The following is a 17,082-nucleotide window of genomic DNA, read 5'->3' on the forward strand; positions in this document are numbered from 1 at the left end:
TGCATACCTCTCCAAGGTGTTTATTCTACTGTGTCAGATGCAATCTCTCAACAGGGCAGAATCTGGGGAGAAACCAGACAAGGAAAACAGGACCCAGATGTAAAATGTTTAAATTCCACGATTTTGGAGTTGGAAGAACCATCATGTTCTGTCTGCATATTAGAATTAGGAAGATGAGACCTACAAATTAAGTGGCTTGCTCCCTATCAAGTAAACGGTGTTCAGCTAGGCCAGAATCCCGTTTTTAACTCCTGCTCAGGTGGTCTTTCCACTGGATGATTATGCACTGAACACCCATGTCCCTATCAGCACGTGGCCCGTGAGGGATACGGAAACAGGATATGGCCTGTGTTCTTGGTTATTAGCTCACTTTTTAGACCAGTTTCAAGATTTTACAGTAAATAATGGCTTTGCCATTAAAGCCACATAGCTCAATGAGACTTTATCAAATATTTCAAATGTACCTGGCAGTTTTTGAGAGCATTGCAGCACACTGCTTCTGAGGCTTCTCTGATTGGGCCGTATCTCTCTGCCTCCTTTAGTGGTTGATTGGCCCTAGGGGTGAAATACTTTTTTGTTTTGAAGAGACAACTTGACCTAGCTGACAGAAGTCATTGTGTATGCGTATATATAGGATCATGGCCAGAGTTACACATTTGAAAAGAAACTAGAGCGGGGCCAGAAAGGGAGGAGTTAACACCTTAGAAGGTAAGAGATTGCTCATGTTGCAAGATACATAAATAGTACCTTCTAGTTCCCTTATGGTAGGGACAATAAGCTCTGGTCTCTTAAAGTCCTAATGAAGTAGACGTCTTTGAAACAGAGACTGTCCCCTGTCCTGGTGGTGCCAGAAATACAACCCTGTGCCACCATTTGCCCATTCCCAGGCCCACAGACCCTGGTGCAGGAAGCACAGGACGTTTCCTCCTGACCACAGCTGACTGAACCAAGATGAGCGTGCAACCCAAGGGCAGCCAATCCAAGGGTTGGCTGGAAACCTGTGTGACCTGGTATAGAAAGGGGAGCTGGGCCACATGGCAGGCTTTAGAATCTGAAGAAAAAACAAAAGAATCAGAGCCATGTGGGGTCAAGGTACACAGAAACCTGTGGGTTCCAGGAGGTACAGGAAAGACAGAATACAAGAACAGGTTAAACAGAAGCAAAAGACAGCAGTCAAAAAGCTGAGACATCAGGCAATTAAATGCTTCTGTAGAGCAGCCCAGACTTAGGATCGTCTCTCCAGTCGGTCCCGTAACCTTTCTGGATAGTTTCCATACTGACCCCTGTGTTGGCAGGCTCTGAGCTAAGCACTTCACACAGGCTTCCTTTTCCTCTAAGCCCCAAACCCTCTTGAGACCTAGATGTCATTCCATTTTACAGATAAGGAAACTAGGCTCATGATGGTTACATAGCATATGTTATGATATTTCTGATGATGCTAGGACTTGAATACAGGTCTGACTCAGAGTCTGTGCCCATTAAGCTCTACTAACCCACGTGTGTCCTTCAGTTAAGGCGCTGTGCACTTCCCCCTCCTGCCCCCCCTGCCAGTTTGACCTAACTTGAGGTTCTTTTGCTTAAAGAACCTGGTACTTCCCTGCTCAAAGGATGTCCTATGTATAGACCCTGTGAGTTTGTAGAGTTAACGGAACAGGGTCAAAGCATCCACCAAACACACAGAAGAAACCTATCTGATGATAACAGAGTTCCTCATCTATAAGAGCCATTTGGGGAAAGACTTGCTTTGACTCATTGCTATTGAGCAGCCCTCAGACAGCTTTTTGTTGTCTAAGAAGCTTCAATATGGGGTGGAAGGTGGGGGGGAAGGACCAGGGCGTTCTGACTCTCCTCGGAGAAAACCTGAGCAGAAACTGGGTTCTCCATCCCATTTGTTATGAATAAAGGAACCCGGGTCCTTTATTATCAACAAAGTTTTTGCGGACTGAGACAGTGAACGTTTGTTATTCCCCAGTAAGCAGCCATCCGATCTCATCCTGGTTGAGATGGGCATGGTCACCCAAGTCTTTCCAAAACGCTCCAAAAAGCAGCCCAGCAGTCTCCCACTGGAACCTTGCAGTCTTATTTACGTAAAGCACTGCTCTAGCCAGAGCCCAGCTACCGTATTTCCAATATTAAATATCCAGCAGAAAGGACCAGAGTCTTCTTTCACTTTCTAGACAAGCAATCAACTTCCATTTATTTTCACACCTGTGGCTGAAACAGAGGCTCATCTAATGGTGACGATGAAAAACTTGGCAAGCAAAGAGTGAATCTGGTTAGAGTCAGTATCTGGATCTACTCCAAGGGGATATGCCTATTTGTACGTGACAGACCTCTTAGCCCAGGGGCAGACTGACGGAGAGCACATTTCTGGGTTCTCGTCTTTCCTATCTTGCCTGGTCATGACAACCAATCCTCAGCTACTTCAACTGCAGTTAAATGGTCTCTCTCAAGAGCCCTCGATGGACCAAGTTTCTCCACACTCTGAAACCTTTCTGTTGGACTTAAGTTTTCCACCGATACATTTATGCATCCGCTCAGGAATCTTAAGCAAATAAACTCTAGAGCTGGCCCGGAGTTCTACCTGTTAGAGGATCGGTGCAGGGAAAGATGACCAGAATGCACAATCGAAAACCCCTGGTGTGTATGGGGCTAAGGATTAGAACACGGACTTCCATCTTTCTGGCATGGCCCTGCCCATTCCCTGTCATTCAGCTTCATGGCTATTGCCATGGCATTTGAACCACCTCATTGATATCTGAACCGTGTTCAACTTCTTGCCAGAGTGTGGGTCCCTGCTGACTACAGTTCCTTGCAGAAAAGACTGTGGGATGTATATGTAGCATTTTAACCCACAGGTCTCTCTCATTAACAAGCTCTGTACCCTCGTTAAATCTTTGAGTAGAGAGTTTCTGACGTTATCTAGACCAGCACCACACCTAATGTAGGAATCCCTTTCTAGCACACCCAGGCAAATATTCAAATCCTTCCAGAAAAGGGAACTCACCACCTAAAGGTAGTACTTTGATTCTTGTCCCCTTTAATGAGGAGACAAGGTTCAAACCAGAGCTGGATCTCACACCAAGTTCCTAGTAGGTCACCAGTGAAGCTGGAACCCTGGCTTTGGGAGCCCCAGAGCCCCTACATTTACCTATAGTATTGGTCTAGATTCTAACTAGAAAGCACTAATCCCAATATGCTGGGGTTCTTTTCATCAGTTGTCCTGGTTTGTTCTACACTGGATTTTCTCATTGCCTTCAGACTATAAGTTATGGCAGGGAATCGGGTCTCACACTCATTCTTAGGTCTCCCGTGATCCCTGGTATTGTGCATGCCACAGAGCAGATGTTTCATAAATGCAATTGTCCTCTAAGGGCAGCATGTTCAGACAGAGCCTTCCCAGGAGCAAAGCTAGCCAGGGCAAAACCTTTTTCCTAGTGTGTTTATGCATAGCTAGACTGGGTGAAGGCTGGGCTAGGTGATAAGGGAAAAATGGGTGCCTCCCTTATCATTTCATCAAGAAACTGTCCTAAGTACTTGCAGACCTTGTTTCCAGGCATCTGAGAAAGATTCAGGGGAAACAAGAGAGGGTAGGAATCAACAGCGTTACAGCCCAAGACTTAGGGCAGGCTCTCGCACCTCAGGCTCCCAGCCGGAATAAAACAAATCGAGTTTGGTCAAGTTTCAACAAGAACGTGTCTGCTTGGATTTGGGGGGGTCTTATTTGGCTTCGCCTGGAGAGAAGCCAGAGTTAGAGATAGAATTTTGGCAGAAGAAATGAACCACGAGTTTTGTTAATTTCTTTGTTAATTTCACTTTTTTTCCTTCCACCAGCCTCATCATTTTGCAGATGAAAATTTGCAGTCTGTACAGGGAAAGGGACTTATGTCCCACTGCAAAGCCACTTAGTAGCAGGACCACACTCCGATGCCCTCCTCTGACTGAATGATCTCGAGCACATGGGAGCCAAGGTCCCTAAAAGCAGAACAGGCAAGAAGGGGCTGTCCTTGTCTGTACTGGTGCTTAGTGCTCAGGGACCCACAAAGCCCTTCAGTCTGCCCACTGCCAATGGGGAGAGCCGGAAGGGGCGCGCAGACACTGGTAACTCAAGAAAGCTGCAGGAGAGCACCATCATCTCACTACTGAGGAAAGGGAAGCTGAGAGCCACGGGCACTTTCTGAAACTCCGTAACGCTTCTGGAAAGCGCCGTGATCTTTTCTGCTGATGACTGTCAAGAAGATGAGACAGCAGGAACGGAAAAACCAGCTTATTAGCTTGGAAATAAGGAAAATCTGACATAAATCTTTATGTCATGGTTCAGGCACAAATTTCAGGCTGTTCTGTCATTTCTCTGGGCTCTCTAGATTTTAAAGCTGGGGTGAAGGACACTGCTCCCGCTTTCTTAACGAGGACCTCCACAAAGGCTCCTAGCAGTTTAAATGCCAATAAGAGCCTGAACTCTTCAAATCAAACTATTCAAAGTTAGGAACTGTTCTCCTTAAGAAGCTTTTAAAGTCAGGCTTCTTGCTCCCCGGATATTAAACAAAACGTATTAGAAGAATTAATCTAGGAAACCTAGGAAGGCAGTCTTGAATTCTCATCTCGGGAGAGGCAGTACATCAGCACAGGAGCAGATTTTAGCTGGTATCAGGAAGGGGCGTACGCGACCCAGGCTCCAGCACTCCCTCCTAACAACCATCTCACCATCAAGGAATTAACCAGAGGTTCGGTGAGACATTCTCATGCTTCAGGATGGGCTTCGAACTTTGGAGGCTCTTCCTACCTAGAGCCACAATCATTATTACCTTACGACCCTGTGATGGATTACCAGAGGACAAATCTTGCTTCCTAACCTCTCTGCAACATTCGTATGTAACATTCTTATACAACTTCTGCTTAGGTAATACTTTTGAAACGATCGGGATGCTGGGTCCCTTTCCAGGTCTTTCTGGGTTTCAAAGTGTGGTGTTCTTGTAATGTTGTCAAGTTCCAAATTCCGGCGTGTCTGTAGTCAAGTGTGTAAGATCCCAAACTCATGGACGTGCCACACGGCGATCACTGCGGAGGGCCCAGGGGCCAGCGGGCACGGAGAACCGCGAAAGGAGCGAGATTTACAAAACTCCCCCTCCGCTCCCTTCCCCGTACCACTGACTGGTCTCTAGACCTTCGGTGTTAACGCCCAGGCCAGAAGTCTCGAGCCCAGTTAGGAGCGGCCCCGGGGGGTCGGGCGGCTGTCCAGAGGGGTCGCTGTCGCCCGCACAGCCCCCGCTGTGGCCCGAGCGCAGGTGGTCCTTGAGCGTCTGCTTGTAGCGGAAGCTCCTGCCGCAGTAGGCGCAGGGGTAGGGCCGCTCGCCCGTGTGGATGCGCTGGTGCTTCATGAGGTGGTGCTTGCGGATGAAGCTCTTTCCGCAGTGCGCGCAGCTGAAGGGCCGCTCGCCCGTGTGCAGCCGCCGGTGGTTCAGCAGGTGCTCCTTGCGCATGAAGCTCTTACTGCAGTCAGTGCACGGGTAAGGGCGCTCGCCCGTGTGGATCATCTGGTGGCGAATCAGGGCCGAGTGGCCATTGAAGTCAATGCCGCACTGGGGGCAGGAAAAAGGCCGCTCCTGCGCGTGCCCCCGCTGGTGCAGCAGGAGGCTGATTTTCAGGCTGAAGCTCCGGCCGCACTGCGCGCAGCGGAAGGGCCTCTCGCTCGCGTGCGCTCGCCGGTGGCTGGTGAGCCGGGCCTGGTCCGCGAAGCGCTTGGGGCAGTCGGGACAGGGGAAGGGGCGCTCGGTGCTGTTATGGACCCGGAGGTGGTAGGTGAGTCTTGACGGGTGAGTGAAAGTTCTGGCGCAGTGCGGGCAGGTGGGGGGCGTGTCACTGGCGTGGGGCTGGGAGCTGCTGCTGAGGTCGGCCTGCTGGGGAAAGTGCTTAGGGCACTGGGCACAGGACAAGGGGTGCTCACCTGTGTGGCTACACTGGTGGGTCAGCAACATGTCTTGGCTGAGGCTCTTGCCACAGTGGTGGCATGAAAATACCTGTTCCCCGGCCGGAGGCGGCAGGGGGTAGCTGCCCAACTGCGTGAAAGTCACTTGTCCCTCAGAGGCTTCGGCCAGGTCGGCGGCTGGACGTCCAAAAGGTGCCATGGACGCAGACGGCTGGCTTTTGAAAGCCACATCGGAAAAAGCGTCCTTCGCTGCCGGTGGTGGTGAAGAGAAGGTGACGGGAACCTCGGGGCACAGGGAGGCTCGGGCAAGGCCTTCAGCTTTGATGACAAGCTCCTCATCTGAAAGAAAGGACTCAGGGTCACCCCTGTCAACAGCCGTCTGATGGCAACTCCCGGTACAAGGCCTAAAAATGACACATTCATCTACTCTTACTTCTCTTCGGTCGGCCAGATAAATGCTTCATGACTATTAGCTCTCTTTACTTTGCCTGAAAATCCAGTCCACATTTCTGGCTCTGAATCTTTGCTCATTCTGCCCTCCCTTTTGTAGCCTCCATCCATCTCTTCCCATCTTCCCAAATCACACCCGACCATGTCACGCCAATCTCGCAAGGCCCAATTCCGGCTTCACAACTGGCTGGAGGCCGCAACTAAACACCTAAACTAAAACTGACGGATCTTCTCCAAACTCCTGATTTCTCTTATAGAAGTCATCCACCCCACTCACCCTGGAGACTTAACAGTGGGCATGCCCAGTCCTGGGGCGTGGGGCGGGGGGGGGGGGTGTCCAATATAAATATCTGGAAGAGCACCAACTGGTATTTTTTATTTGTTTCCTAGAGTCTAATGGAACACAGGGCATAAAGATATTTAAAACAGGCTGCATCAAGTCATATATATGAATGGGTTCCTTCTGACCTTGGGATTCTCTTCTACAATTCAGATGGCAAAATATAGATGGTGCTAAATCTCTGGGAAGGAAGCTATTTGCTGCTTCTGCCATCACTTTGTCCCACGGGAGAGCTTTGTCAACACTTGCGCCTCTCCAAGGACATTCTTGTCTCTATGGCTCATCTCCTCCCCCCGTTTTTGTTCTATCCTTTCTACACAATCCTCAGATGGTCTTTGGTCTTTCCTCATCCTCCTACTTTTGGTCCATCCTGTGGGCACTTATCTTTCTCCCTCTAACAAATCGACCTTGTCTTTAAACTTAAAAGGGTGTGTTTTCACACGTAAAATTCATCTTACTTTGATTTCATTATTTCTAACCTACTTGAGTGTGTCCTTTTCCCCCTTTCCCCAGTCTTCTTCCCCGTCCTTGCCTCCACAACACCCCCCCCCCGCCCCGCCCCCCACCTGCCGCTTCCTCAGTCAGTCCTGGCCTGAGCAGAATCTGGACGGGGGCATCTCCGAGTCCTCACTCACCGGCATAGGCACCCTTGTGCGGGTCACTCTCCTTGGCCTCCTGTGGGGCCCCAACCTGGGGTTCTTCCTCTTGTTTGATCCAAGACAGAATATCTGATGTTGAAATGCCAGGCTCTATTTGTGGGGAAAAGAGAATGGCCTTCAGGGCTTGACTCCAAAAGTGAAAATGATCGGGTTGGCTTGCTGAACACTATGTTTTGCCCAAATATTTATCTCCAACTGGAAAACCAAAACTAAACCAGCCTTTGAAAAAAAGGCATACATCTAGAGAACCAGATTTATGTATTTTTACATGGTATACTGAAACCTGACTATTTTGTTTCTTTTTATTTATTTAGTAAACTTTCACTCGTGGCCCCAAGATCAAGAGTCAAATGCTCTGTCGACTGACCCAGCCAAGCATCCCTTGATTCACTATTTTCATTTTTTTTCAATACAGTATGAGTGCTGTAGGCACACCCACATTTCTAGAATACTTTTTAAGTTTATTTATTTTGAGAGAGAGGGCAAGTGAGGAGAGGGGGGGAGAGGGAGAGAGAGAGAGAATCCCAAGCATGCTCCACACTGCCAGCGGGGAGCCCGACACAGGGCTCAAACCCACACACTGTGAGATAGTCATGACCTGAGCCAAAACCAAGGTTGCCCGCTTAACCGAGCTACCCAGGTGTCCCTCACTACTTTCATTTTAAAACAAATCAGAGTTTTTACCTTGGAGAGGACACCCTGACATAATCTAGAATCAGTAGTGCTTTCATTTTGTTAGCATTCTTACTTCCAAAATGTTTTCACCTCACAGCTTTTTTTTTTTTTTTTAATTTTTTTTTTTCAACGTTTATTTATTTTTGGGACAGAGAGAGACAGAGCATGAACGAGGGAGGGGCAGAGAGAGAGGGAGACACAGAATCGGAAACAGGCTCCAGGCTCTGAGCCATCAGCCCAGAGCCCGACGTGGGGCTCGAACTCACTGACCGCGAGATCGTGACCTGGCTGAAGTCGGACGCTTAACCGACTGCGCCACCCAGGCGCCCCTCACCTCACAGCTTTTTAATGAAATAATAAAGCAGGGAATATTTTCTCCATTTCGGTAGAGAGGGCCCCCAGAGGTTAAATAAATTGCCAGTAAGGAAGTATGTATGGTGAAATGCCATATTAGCAAAGGTCTGCTTTAAAATATAGCAGGAAAAAGGCAGAAGAAACAAGATTGACCAAGTTTTTCTTAGATGTTAATTAAAAAACATGGGGCGCCTGGGTGGCGCAGTCGGTTAAGCGTCCGACTTCAGCCAGGTCACGATCTCGCGGTCTGTGAGTTCGAGCCCCGCGTCAGGCTCTGGGCTGATGGCTCAGAGCCTGGAGCCTGCTTCCGATTCTGTGTCTTCCTCTCTCTCTGCCCCTCCCCCGTTCATGCTCTGTCTCTCTCTGTCCCAAAAATAAATAAACGTTGAAAAAAAAAAAACAAACAAAAAAAAAAAAAACAAAAAAACAAATACATTCCCAGAATTACAAACTTAGGCCTATTTATTTTATTTTTTTAACGTTTATTTATTTTTGGGACAGAGAGACAGAGCATGAACGGGGGAGGGGCAGAGAGAGAGGAAGACACAGAATCGGAAGCAGGCTCCAGGCTCTGAGCCATCAGCCCAGAGCCCGATGAGGGGCTCAAACTCACGGACCGAGAGATTGTGACCTGAGCTGAAGTCGGACGCTTAACCAACTGAGCCACCCAGGCGCCCCAACTTAGGCCTATTTAAACACAGATCTGACTCCTCAGAAACATACTTTTCAGGTTCTCAGTTCTAGGCTCTAAAAGATCATAGTACTTTAAAAATTAAAAAAAAAATTTTTTTTAACGTCTATTTATTTTTGAGAGAGAGCGAGCAAGCAGGGGAAGGACAGAGAGAGGGAGACACAGACTCTGAAGCTGGCTCCAGGATCTGAGCTCTGAACTGTCAGCACAGAGCCCGATGCAGGGCTTGAACCCACGAACCACGAGATCATGACCTGAGCCAAAGTCAGATGCTTAATCGACTGAGCCACCCAAGCGCCGCTAAAAATATTTTTTTTATGTTTATTTTTGAGAAAGAGAGAGAGTGTGAGTGGGGGAAGGGCAGAGAGAGGGAGACACAAAATTTGAAGCAGGCTCCAGGCTCTGAGCTGTCAGTGGAGCCCGATGCAGGGCTTGAACTCACGGACTGCGAGATCATGACCTGAGCCGAAGTTGGATACTTAACCACCTGAGCTACCCAGGTGCCCCAAGATCATATTACTTTTGCCTATTAAATGATACAGCTCATTGTTCCCTGAACCCCCAGGAGAGGGAAGAATAGTATTTCCAAGTCCCTCAGGCCTAGTGGATTCTTCTGGAAAGAAAAAAAGAACAGCCTCCAAATGCTTTGCACATAACATGCCTCATTTGGTCAGTACAGAAACAGCTGTGCTTGCTATTTGAGCCAAGGCCTATATGGCCTTTTTTGGCCTAAAAGGACAAGCTGGCAAGCTGAGAAGGTACAGAGAGTAAATTCAAACTATACTATTTCTCAAAAAAGCCTTGTAGGTAGGTTCTGGTTTTATTTGTAGCAAATGAGCAGAACTCACTGTTCTGCCCAGTGCCTTTAAAATCAGTTAGAGTCCACTGAAATTTGGTGTGCCTAAAGCAGAAATAGGAGGTGGACAAGACTAAGGCCCCAAAGACTCTCAGGTTATGCAGCAAGACCAGGAAAATACAGGTTCTAGTGCACACAGCAGGTTGCCTTTCCAACTTCCTGCTTTAAACTACAGGCTGAAATGTACTAAACATAGTCCAACGGTATGTTTTTTTCTTCCAGATTTTATACCCACACACACATATGGAAAAGAGCAGGAGGGGACAGACTAGGTGTAACGAAGAGGGTCTTTTTACAGACATCCAGAGGATGAACTATTCATCAAAACTACGAGACTTTTAAAACAGTGCTTTAGAAACCTCTACATGTGATTCAAGTGGTTTTGACTTTTTTTGCGGGGGGGGGGGGGGGCTGTAATATATTTGATGAGTTTCAATCCATTGCTCAAATTGTGCCTTCTTTGGCCAGTGGGAGCCTCTTCAGAGCGGCTCCATGTCTTTTCATATCATCAGACATCTAGTTTCTTCCATTTCTGGCATGACAGACTATCCCAGGTTCATCCTGGACATTTCCTGTTCCACACACACAATCACTGATCTGAGAAACAGAATTTAGAGACCGCAATCTGGATGATGAGGATGCCAACAGTTAACAGGTTGTTGTTACTTCTCTTTTCAATGGACACAGCTATTGAAATACATACCTTTTAGAAAAAATGTCATGAGTTTACATTCATATTCATGATTCATATATAAGATTACACGGCTTTCATTAAATCCTTTCATTTTATACTTGTATCTTTTCTCCCTTACCTTGAAAATTTTGGTTCCTAATGACATTAGTATAATCTTTGCTTTATCTGAAGACGTGTGTCAAAATAATAGTAATGTTACAAACAAAAATATGAACTCGATTTAAGATTATTTTGTGACTCTTTTATATATCCTCTAGGGATATATAGTTAAAATATTATGTTTTATTAAAAAACTTTTTTTTGGGGCGCCTGGGTGGCGCAGTCGGTTAAGCGTCCGACTTCAGCCAGGTCACGATCTCGCGGTCCGTGAGTTCGAGCCCCGCGTCAGGCTCTGGGCTGATGGCTCAGAGCCTGGAGCCTGCTTCCGATTCTGTGTCTCCCTCTCTCTCTGCTCCTCCCCCGTTCATGCTCTGTCTCTCTCTGTCTCAAAAATAAATAAACGTTAAAAAAAAAAAAAAAAACAAAAAAAAACAACTTTTTTTTAATGTTTATTTGTTTTTGAGAGAGAGAGACAGCACATGAGTGAGGAGGGGCAGAGAGAGAGGGAAACAGAATCCGAAGCAGGCTCCAGGCTCTGAGCTGTCAGCACAGAGCCCAATGCAGGGCTCAAACCCACGAAACACCAGATCATGATCTGAGCCAAAGTCATATGCTTAACCAACTGAGCCACCCAGGCACCTCAAATATTATGTTTTAAAGCCATTTGAAAGAAATCTATTTTATGTATTTATGTCACACATGAATTATATAGTTTAATTATGTCAGCCTATGCTTTTTAAATTCTAATTGTTTTTTTTTTTTTTAATTTTATAAAATAATTACAAGGTAGTGCGCTTGGGTGGCTCAGTCAGTTAAGCGTCCAACTTCGGCTCCGGTCATGATCTCAGTGTATGAGTTTGAGCCCCGTGTCAGGCTCTGTGCTGACAGCTCAGAGCCTGGAGCCTGCTTTCAATTCGGTATCTCTCTCTCTCTCTGCCCCTCCCCTGCTCACGCTCTCTCAAAAATAAAGATAAAACATAATGTATAGAGATCTTTCTCATTCCTTTCTAGAGCTGTACTAGGTAGCTATACCATTGTTTATTCAAGAGTCCCCTACTGATGGGTATTTGGATTCTGTCCAATCTTTTGTTAGCAGCTAACCATAAAAGTTATGGAAGGGTAAAAAAACAACCCAGTTCTCCACTTTATTAAAACCCACTGGCGCCTGGGTGGCTCAGTCGGTTAAGCGTCCGACTTCGGCTCAGGACATGATCTCACAGTCCATGAGTTTGAGCCCTGCGTCGGGCTCTGTGCTGACAGCTCAGAGCCTGGAGCCTGCTTCGGATTCTGTGTCTCCCTCTCTCTCTCTGCCCCTCCCCTGCTCATGCTCTGTCTCTCTCTGTCTCAAAAATAAATAAAAACATTAAAAAAAATAAAAAAAAAAACCCACTGGCTAAGTATATCTTCACTGAACTTGGGAAATCATAGGAAGCCAACCTTTCCTGTGGAATAATGATGCTAAAAGTTCCTGTGGTCATTTAGCTAGATCAGTACAACTAAGGACATACTGATTTTGTTAAATAATTCGGTCTCGGCACTCCAGTCACAGAATGCAAAGAATACTGTGGTACGTCCTATGCTGGAGTGGGAGTGGTGGGAGTGTAGCCGGAGAACCTTTTGGACCCGAAATGAAAGGAGCAGAACATGAATACTGTGATGGCCTGAGACAGAAACCTGCATGGTCACAGTATGGCAGCTGCCGGCCGGGCCACCACAACTTTCAGAGCAAATTCCTCACAGGCCTGCGGAGTCCCAACGGTGGATACTTACAGAAACATAAAATGAAAGTCAAATCGTGGGTTCATGCAAACAGCAGGCTTTGGAAAAGCCAGAGAATAGAGAAAACCTGAATAGCAATGAGGAGGAAGTCAAAAAATGCTGAGGTTCTAGGTCTGAGAGGTAGTTAAAAATAGAAAAGCTGATCACAAGAAAATATAAAAATTTAATGTCTACACCAGTTAAATATTATTTTAACTATGAGGAAATTGGAGTGTGTGTGAGTGAGTGAGTGTGTGTGTGTGTGTGTGTGTGTGTGTGTGTGTGTGTGAAACAGGTAAGGGCCCATGCTGTCTGAAAAGGAGCTGGAACCTTGAGGTTTTGGGATATATACAAAGGTGTTATAAACTGAGTTAAAAATGGTACAGAGATCTGACTTTTTAAGGAGACAATAAACAATACTTGATACGTGAAACAACCATTGGTAAAAATATAAAAATTTTCTTTTAAAACTTTTTGTGAGGGGCACCTGGATGGCTCAGTCGGTTAAGCGTCCAACTTCGGCTCAGGTCACCATCTCGCAGCTTGTGAGTTCGCGCCCTGCGTCAGGCTCTGTGCTGACAGCTGGGAGCTGGGAGCCTGGAGCCTACTTCGGATTCTGTGTCTCCTTCTCTCTCTGCCCCTTCCCCTTTTGCACTCCGTCATCTCTCTCTCAAAAATAAATAAACATTAAAAATTGTTTTAAACTTTTTGTGAAACAGGTGTGGAACGGAAACGTTGCCAGGTGAATGTGTTAAGTATTTGTGTGAGTTAAAACCTCAGAGTTTTATCATTCCCAGGATGATTCTTGTTTTCAAGCAGGATAAAGCAAAATCTAAGGGGTATCATACTAGGATGTGCCTTAATCACTGAGTTTGTATAGGAAACGATGGCCTCACTGGACTAGGGTCAACAGGCATCAACAGGGGCTAATGGCAATGCACCTGAAACCATGACCAAGGAGATCTCCCCAGAAGTGTAAGACTTAGAAACGAATTTGTTTTACTTTTGGGTCATTTTAGAATCATTGCTTGAGTTCATGGCTTCTGAACTAGAAGAAGGACAAAGATAATGGACTTTCAGTAACTATTCCATTGGAACTTCTTGGGTAGTTTTTCTCCAAAGAATTGCAAAAACTTGGGAGTTCAATATTCAAACCGTTAGTGGCCAAATAATGGCCATGCCCCCCCACACACAGCTGATCTGCACTTGGCCCTAATAATAGAGTTAAAGAAGAACTTCAGAAAATCTCAAGATTATATTTTTCTGTATTCTCCCATTCACCACTCTTCTCTACTGATTGTATGGAATTTTATCCAACACATCAATAGGTGTCCATGACCATTCCCTAGGGAGGTATAACAATTTCTCTTTCCCTTCATCGGATTCAGATGATGGTGATAGGGACAGAATGTAACATTAATTCCAAGATATTTGGCCATAAAAAGGAAGGGGACTCGCATGGTACCATTGCTATCCTCAAATCCATTCTAGCTACATATTTTTATTATAACGCACAGTTCTTTCTAAAGCTCTAAAATGTAATACAATAATACATTATGGGCTTTATTTTATGAGAAATATGGATAAAATCCAAATTATTTCAGAAGATTAAGGTTTCTAGAAGTCCATCAATTATTCCAATATAAATACACTGACAATAATAAATTATACAATGTGTTAAAATTGATTAAAAAAATTTGTTTAGGGGTGCCTGGGTGGCTCAGATGGTTAAGCATCTGACTTCGGCTCAGGTCATGATCTCACAGTTCATGAGTTAGAGCCCTGCATCGGGTTCTGTGCTGACAGCTCAGAGCCTGGAGCCTGCTTTGGATTCTGTGTCTCCCTCTCTCTCTGCTCCTCCCTCATTCATGCTCTCTCTCTGTCTCTCAAAAAAATAAGTAAAAGTTTTAAAAAGTTTATTTTTAAGAAAGAGAGAGACAGAGTGCAAGCGGGGGGAGGGGGGAGGGGCAGAGAGAGAAAGAGAGTGAGAGAGAAAGAGGGAGACAGAACCCGATGCAGGGCTCGAACTCACAAACTTTGGAGATCAAACTGAGGCAAAGTTGGATGCTTAACCAACTGAGCCACCCAGGCACACCTAAAATTGATTTTTAAAAATATGATGTTGCTTTATGGAAGAAAAGCTGCTTGCACAAAAGTAAAAGAGCAAACAAACAAAACAAAAATGATTAGTGTTTCCATTAGAACAAGATGAAAATAGGATTTAAATGGTTAGAACTCTAAGGGAAGAGGGGTGCCTGGCTGGCTTAGTCTGTAGAGTATGCAACTCTTGATCTCAGGGTCATGAGACCAAAGGATTGTGAGTTCAAACCCCATGGTGGGTGTAGAGATTACTTTAAAACAACAACAACAACAACAAAACCTAAATGGAGAATAATCTATCAAAAAGATATTTTATTAGTTATGTCACTAAAGTGGCCTAGAATGAGTACCTCTGCCTAGTATTTGTATGCACCCTAATAACCAGTTTATTCTCCACTGAACGGAATCAGGATTTTGTGTGTGTGTTAGGAGCAGAAAACTCTGCTGGGCCTGTGTTAAGGCAACAGCCTGAGCCTGCCTGTCGTCAGAAACGCCTGTTGCAAGGTTTACGTCCCTACACCAATTGGAAACTTCCCCCAAATGTTAGGAGGGCTTCGCCTGGCCTAGTTGTTTGTGCAGTGGAGGTTATGCTGAACGTTTCTTTTCCTTCTGGGAGTCCAGAACTTTGGAATATGCTAGGCAGAGGATGCCTATGTGACCAGCTTGTAGTGAAACCCTTGGATGCTAAGTCTCTAAGTTTCTTTGGGAGACAACATGCTGTGCATGTTGTCACAACTCCCTGCTGGAGGAACCGCATGTGTCCTGTGAGACTCTACTGAGAGAGGACTCTGGAAGGTTCCCCTGGTTCCCTCCAGACTTTGCCCTGGGCACCCTTTATCTTTGCTGGCTTTGCTCTGTATCCTTTTGCTGTAATAAACCTCAGCCCTAAGCATGACATTATGCTGAATCCTGCGTGTCCTCCTAGTGAAGGACCGAACCTGGGGGTGGCCTTGGGGACCCCCCAGAATAGACTGGAGCATATTTTTTTTTAAGAAAACAAGTACTGAGGCAGTACTGGAAAGACACAGGAAACCATTTAAAAATCATCTCACTTGCCAAGTTGACAATTTCAGCAACCAAAAGAAAACAGGCTTAAATGAATGAAAAGGCATGAATATATGATTAAATCTATAAGGGGGGGAATATAAAGGATTCTAAAGTAGAGACACATCTGAGGGGGTTTTAAAAATGCTATATATTGATCTGCCCAAATAATATGAAGCCTGTCCTCAAGTTCTAGTAAGTACCTAGGTTGATAATCACCAATGTAAGCTAAAACTGTACGGGATCAAACCAGAGCATTAAAGAAATTCAATGCTTACACTGTTTGTTAATTTTCCGTAAACACGTATTAATACATTTGGTTGACCACCCACAAATGGAGCCTTAAAAACCATGATAAGGGGCGCCTGGGTGGCTCAGTCGGTTAAGCATCCGACTTCAGCTCAGGTCATGATCTCATGGTTCGTGAGTTTGAGCCTCGCGTCGGGCTCTGTACTGACAGCTCGGAGCCTGGAGCCCGCTTCGGATTCTGTCTCCGTCTTTCTGATCCTTCCCTACTTGCGCTCTCTCTCTCTCTCTCAAAAATAAACAAACATTAAAAAAAAAAAAAAAAAAGCCATGGTAAAAATAGACAAAATGGCAACTAAATGAAATTTTCATATATTATTATAAAACCAAATTATTTACACCTTTTCCATTCATCCTCAAAAATAAGATGACACCCTGATTTATACTGGTTGAAAACTATGTTAGATAGCCAATAACATCAACTACGGCATAATTTCCAATAATTTCTGTAATCGAGTCACCCATCCTTGTGATATGATTTTAGATTCATTACTTAGATCCATGATATGAAGGTTCATCAAATTCAACCTGTTTGATTGCTTAATACCACCACCCACAGAGACTGTAGAATAACATAATGTGTGGCAGATATATACATTCTTCAAAATTCAGAGACTGTTGGGGTGCATGGGTGGCTCAGTCAGTTAAATGTCCAACTCTTGATTTCAGATCAGGTCATGATCTCAGTTTGGGAGATAAAGCCCCAAGCTGGGCTCAGTGCTGACAGTGTGCAGCCTGCTTGGGATTCTCTCTCCCTCTCTCTCTCTGCCCCTTCGCCTGTTCACATACTCTCTCAAAATAAAGAAACAGACATTTAAAAATAAAAAACTCAGGGCGCCTGGGTGGCTCAGTCGGTTAAGCGTGCAACTCTTGGTTTCGGCTGAGGTCATGATCTCATGGTTCGTGGGTTCAAGCACCGTGTTGGGCTCTGAACTGTCAGTGCGGAGCCTGCTTAAGATTCTATCTTTCTCTTTCTCTGCCCCTCCCCTGCTCTTCTTCGTACTCTCTCTCTCTCTAAATAACTAAATAAACTTAAAAAAATATATTGAACTCTAGGCGAATGATATTCATACTGAACTACATATGGGGAATTTTTTTTTTTTTTTAAGAAGGAGAGAGAGAGAACTCAA

The 17,082-nt window shown here is 45.5% G+C and overlaps 1 protein-coding gene across 3 annotated transcripts in view; it reads right to left on the bottom strand.

Moving 5' to 3' along the window:
- ZNF398 (zinc finger protein 398) overlaps positions 1–17,082 on the bottom strand; it is a 32,285-nt gene continuing 15,203 nt past the window's right edge. For all 3 annotated transcript variants that reach the window (XM_086687410.1, XM_086687401.1, XM_086687418.1), the window contains exons 5-6: positions 7,352–7,465; positions 1–6,265 (exon numbers count right to left, since the gene is read on the bottom strand). In XM_086687410.1, the coding sequence (XP_086543536.1) occupies positions 5,112–6,265; positions 7,352–7,465 (1,268 nt within the window). In that variant the 3' untranslated portion in view covers positions 1–5,111. The remainder of the gene's footprint in view (positions 6,266–7,351; positions 7,466–17,082) is intronic.

This window comes from Puma concolor, chromosome A2, assembly GCF_028749965.1.
Source record: "Puma concolor isolate L17-30 chromosome A2, mPumCon1.1.hap2, whole genome shotgun sequence".
Taxonomy (NCBI): Eukaryota; Metazoa; Chordata; class Mammalia; order Carnivora; family Felidae; genus Puma; species Puma concolor.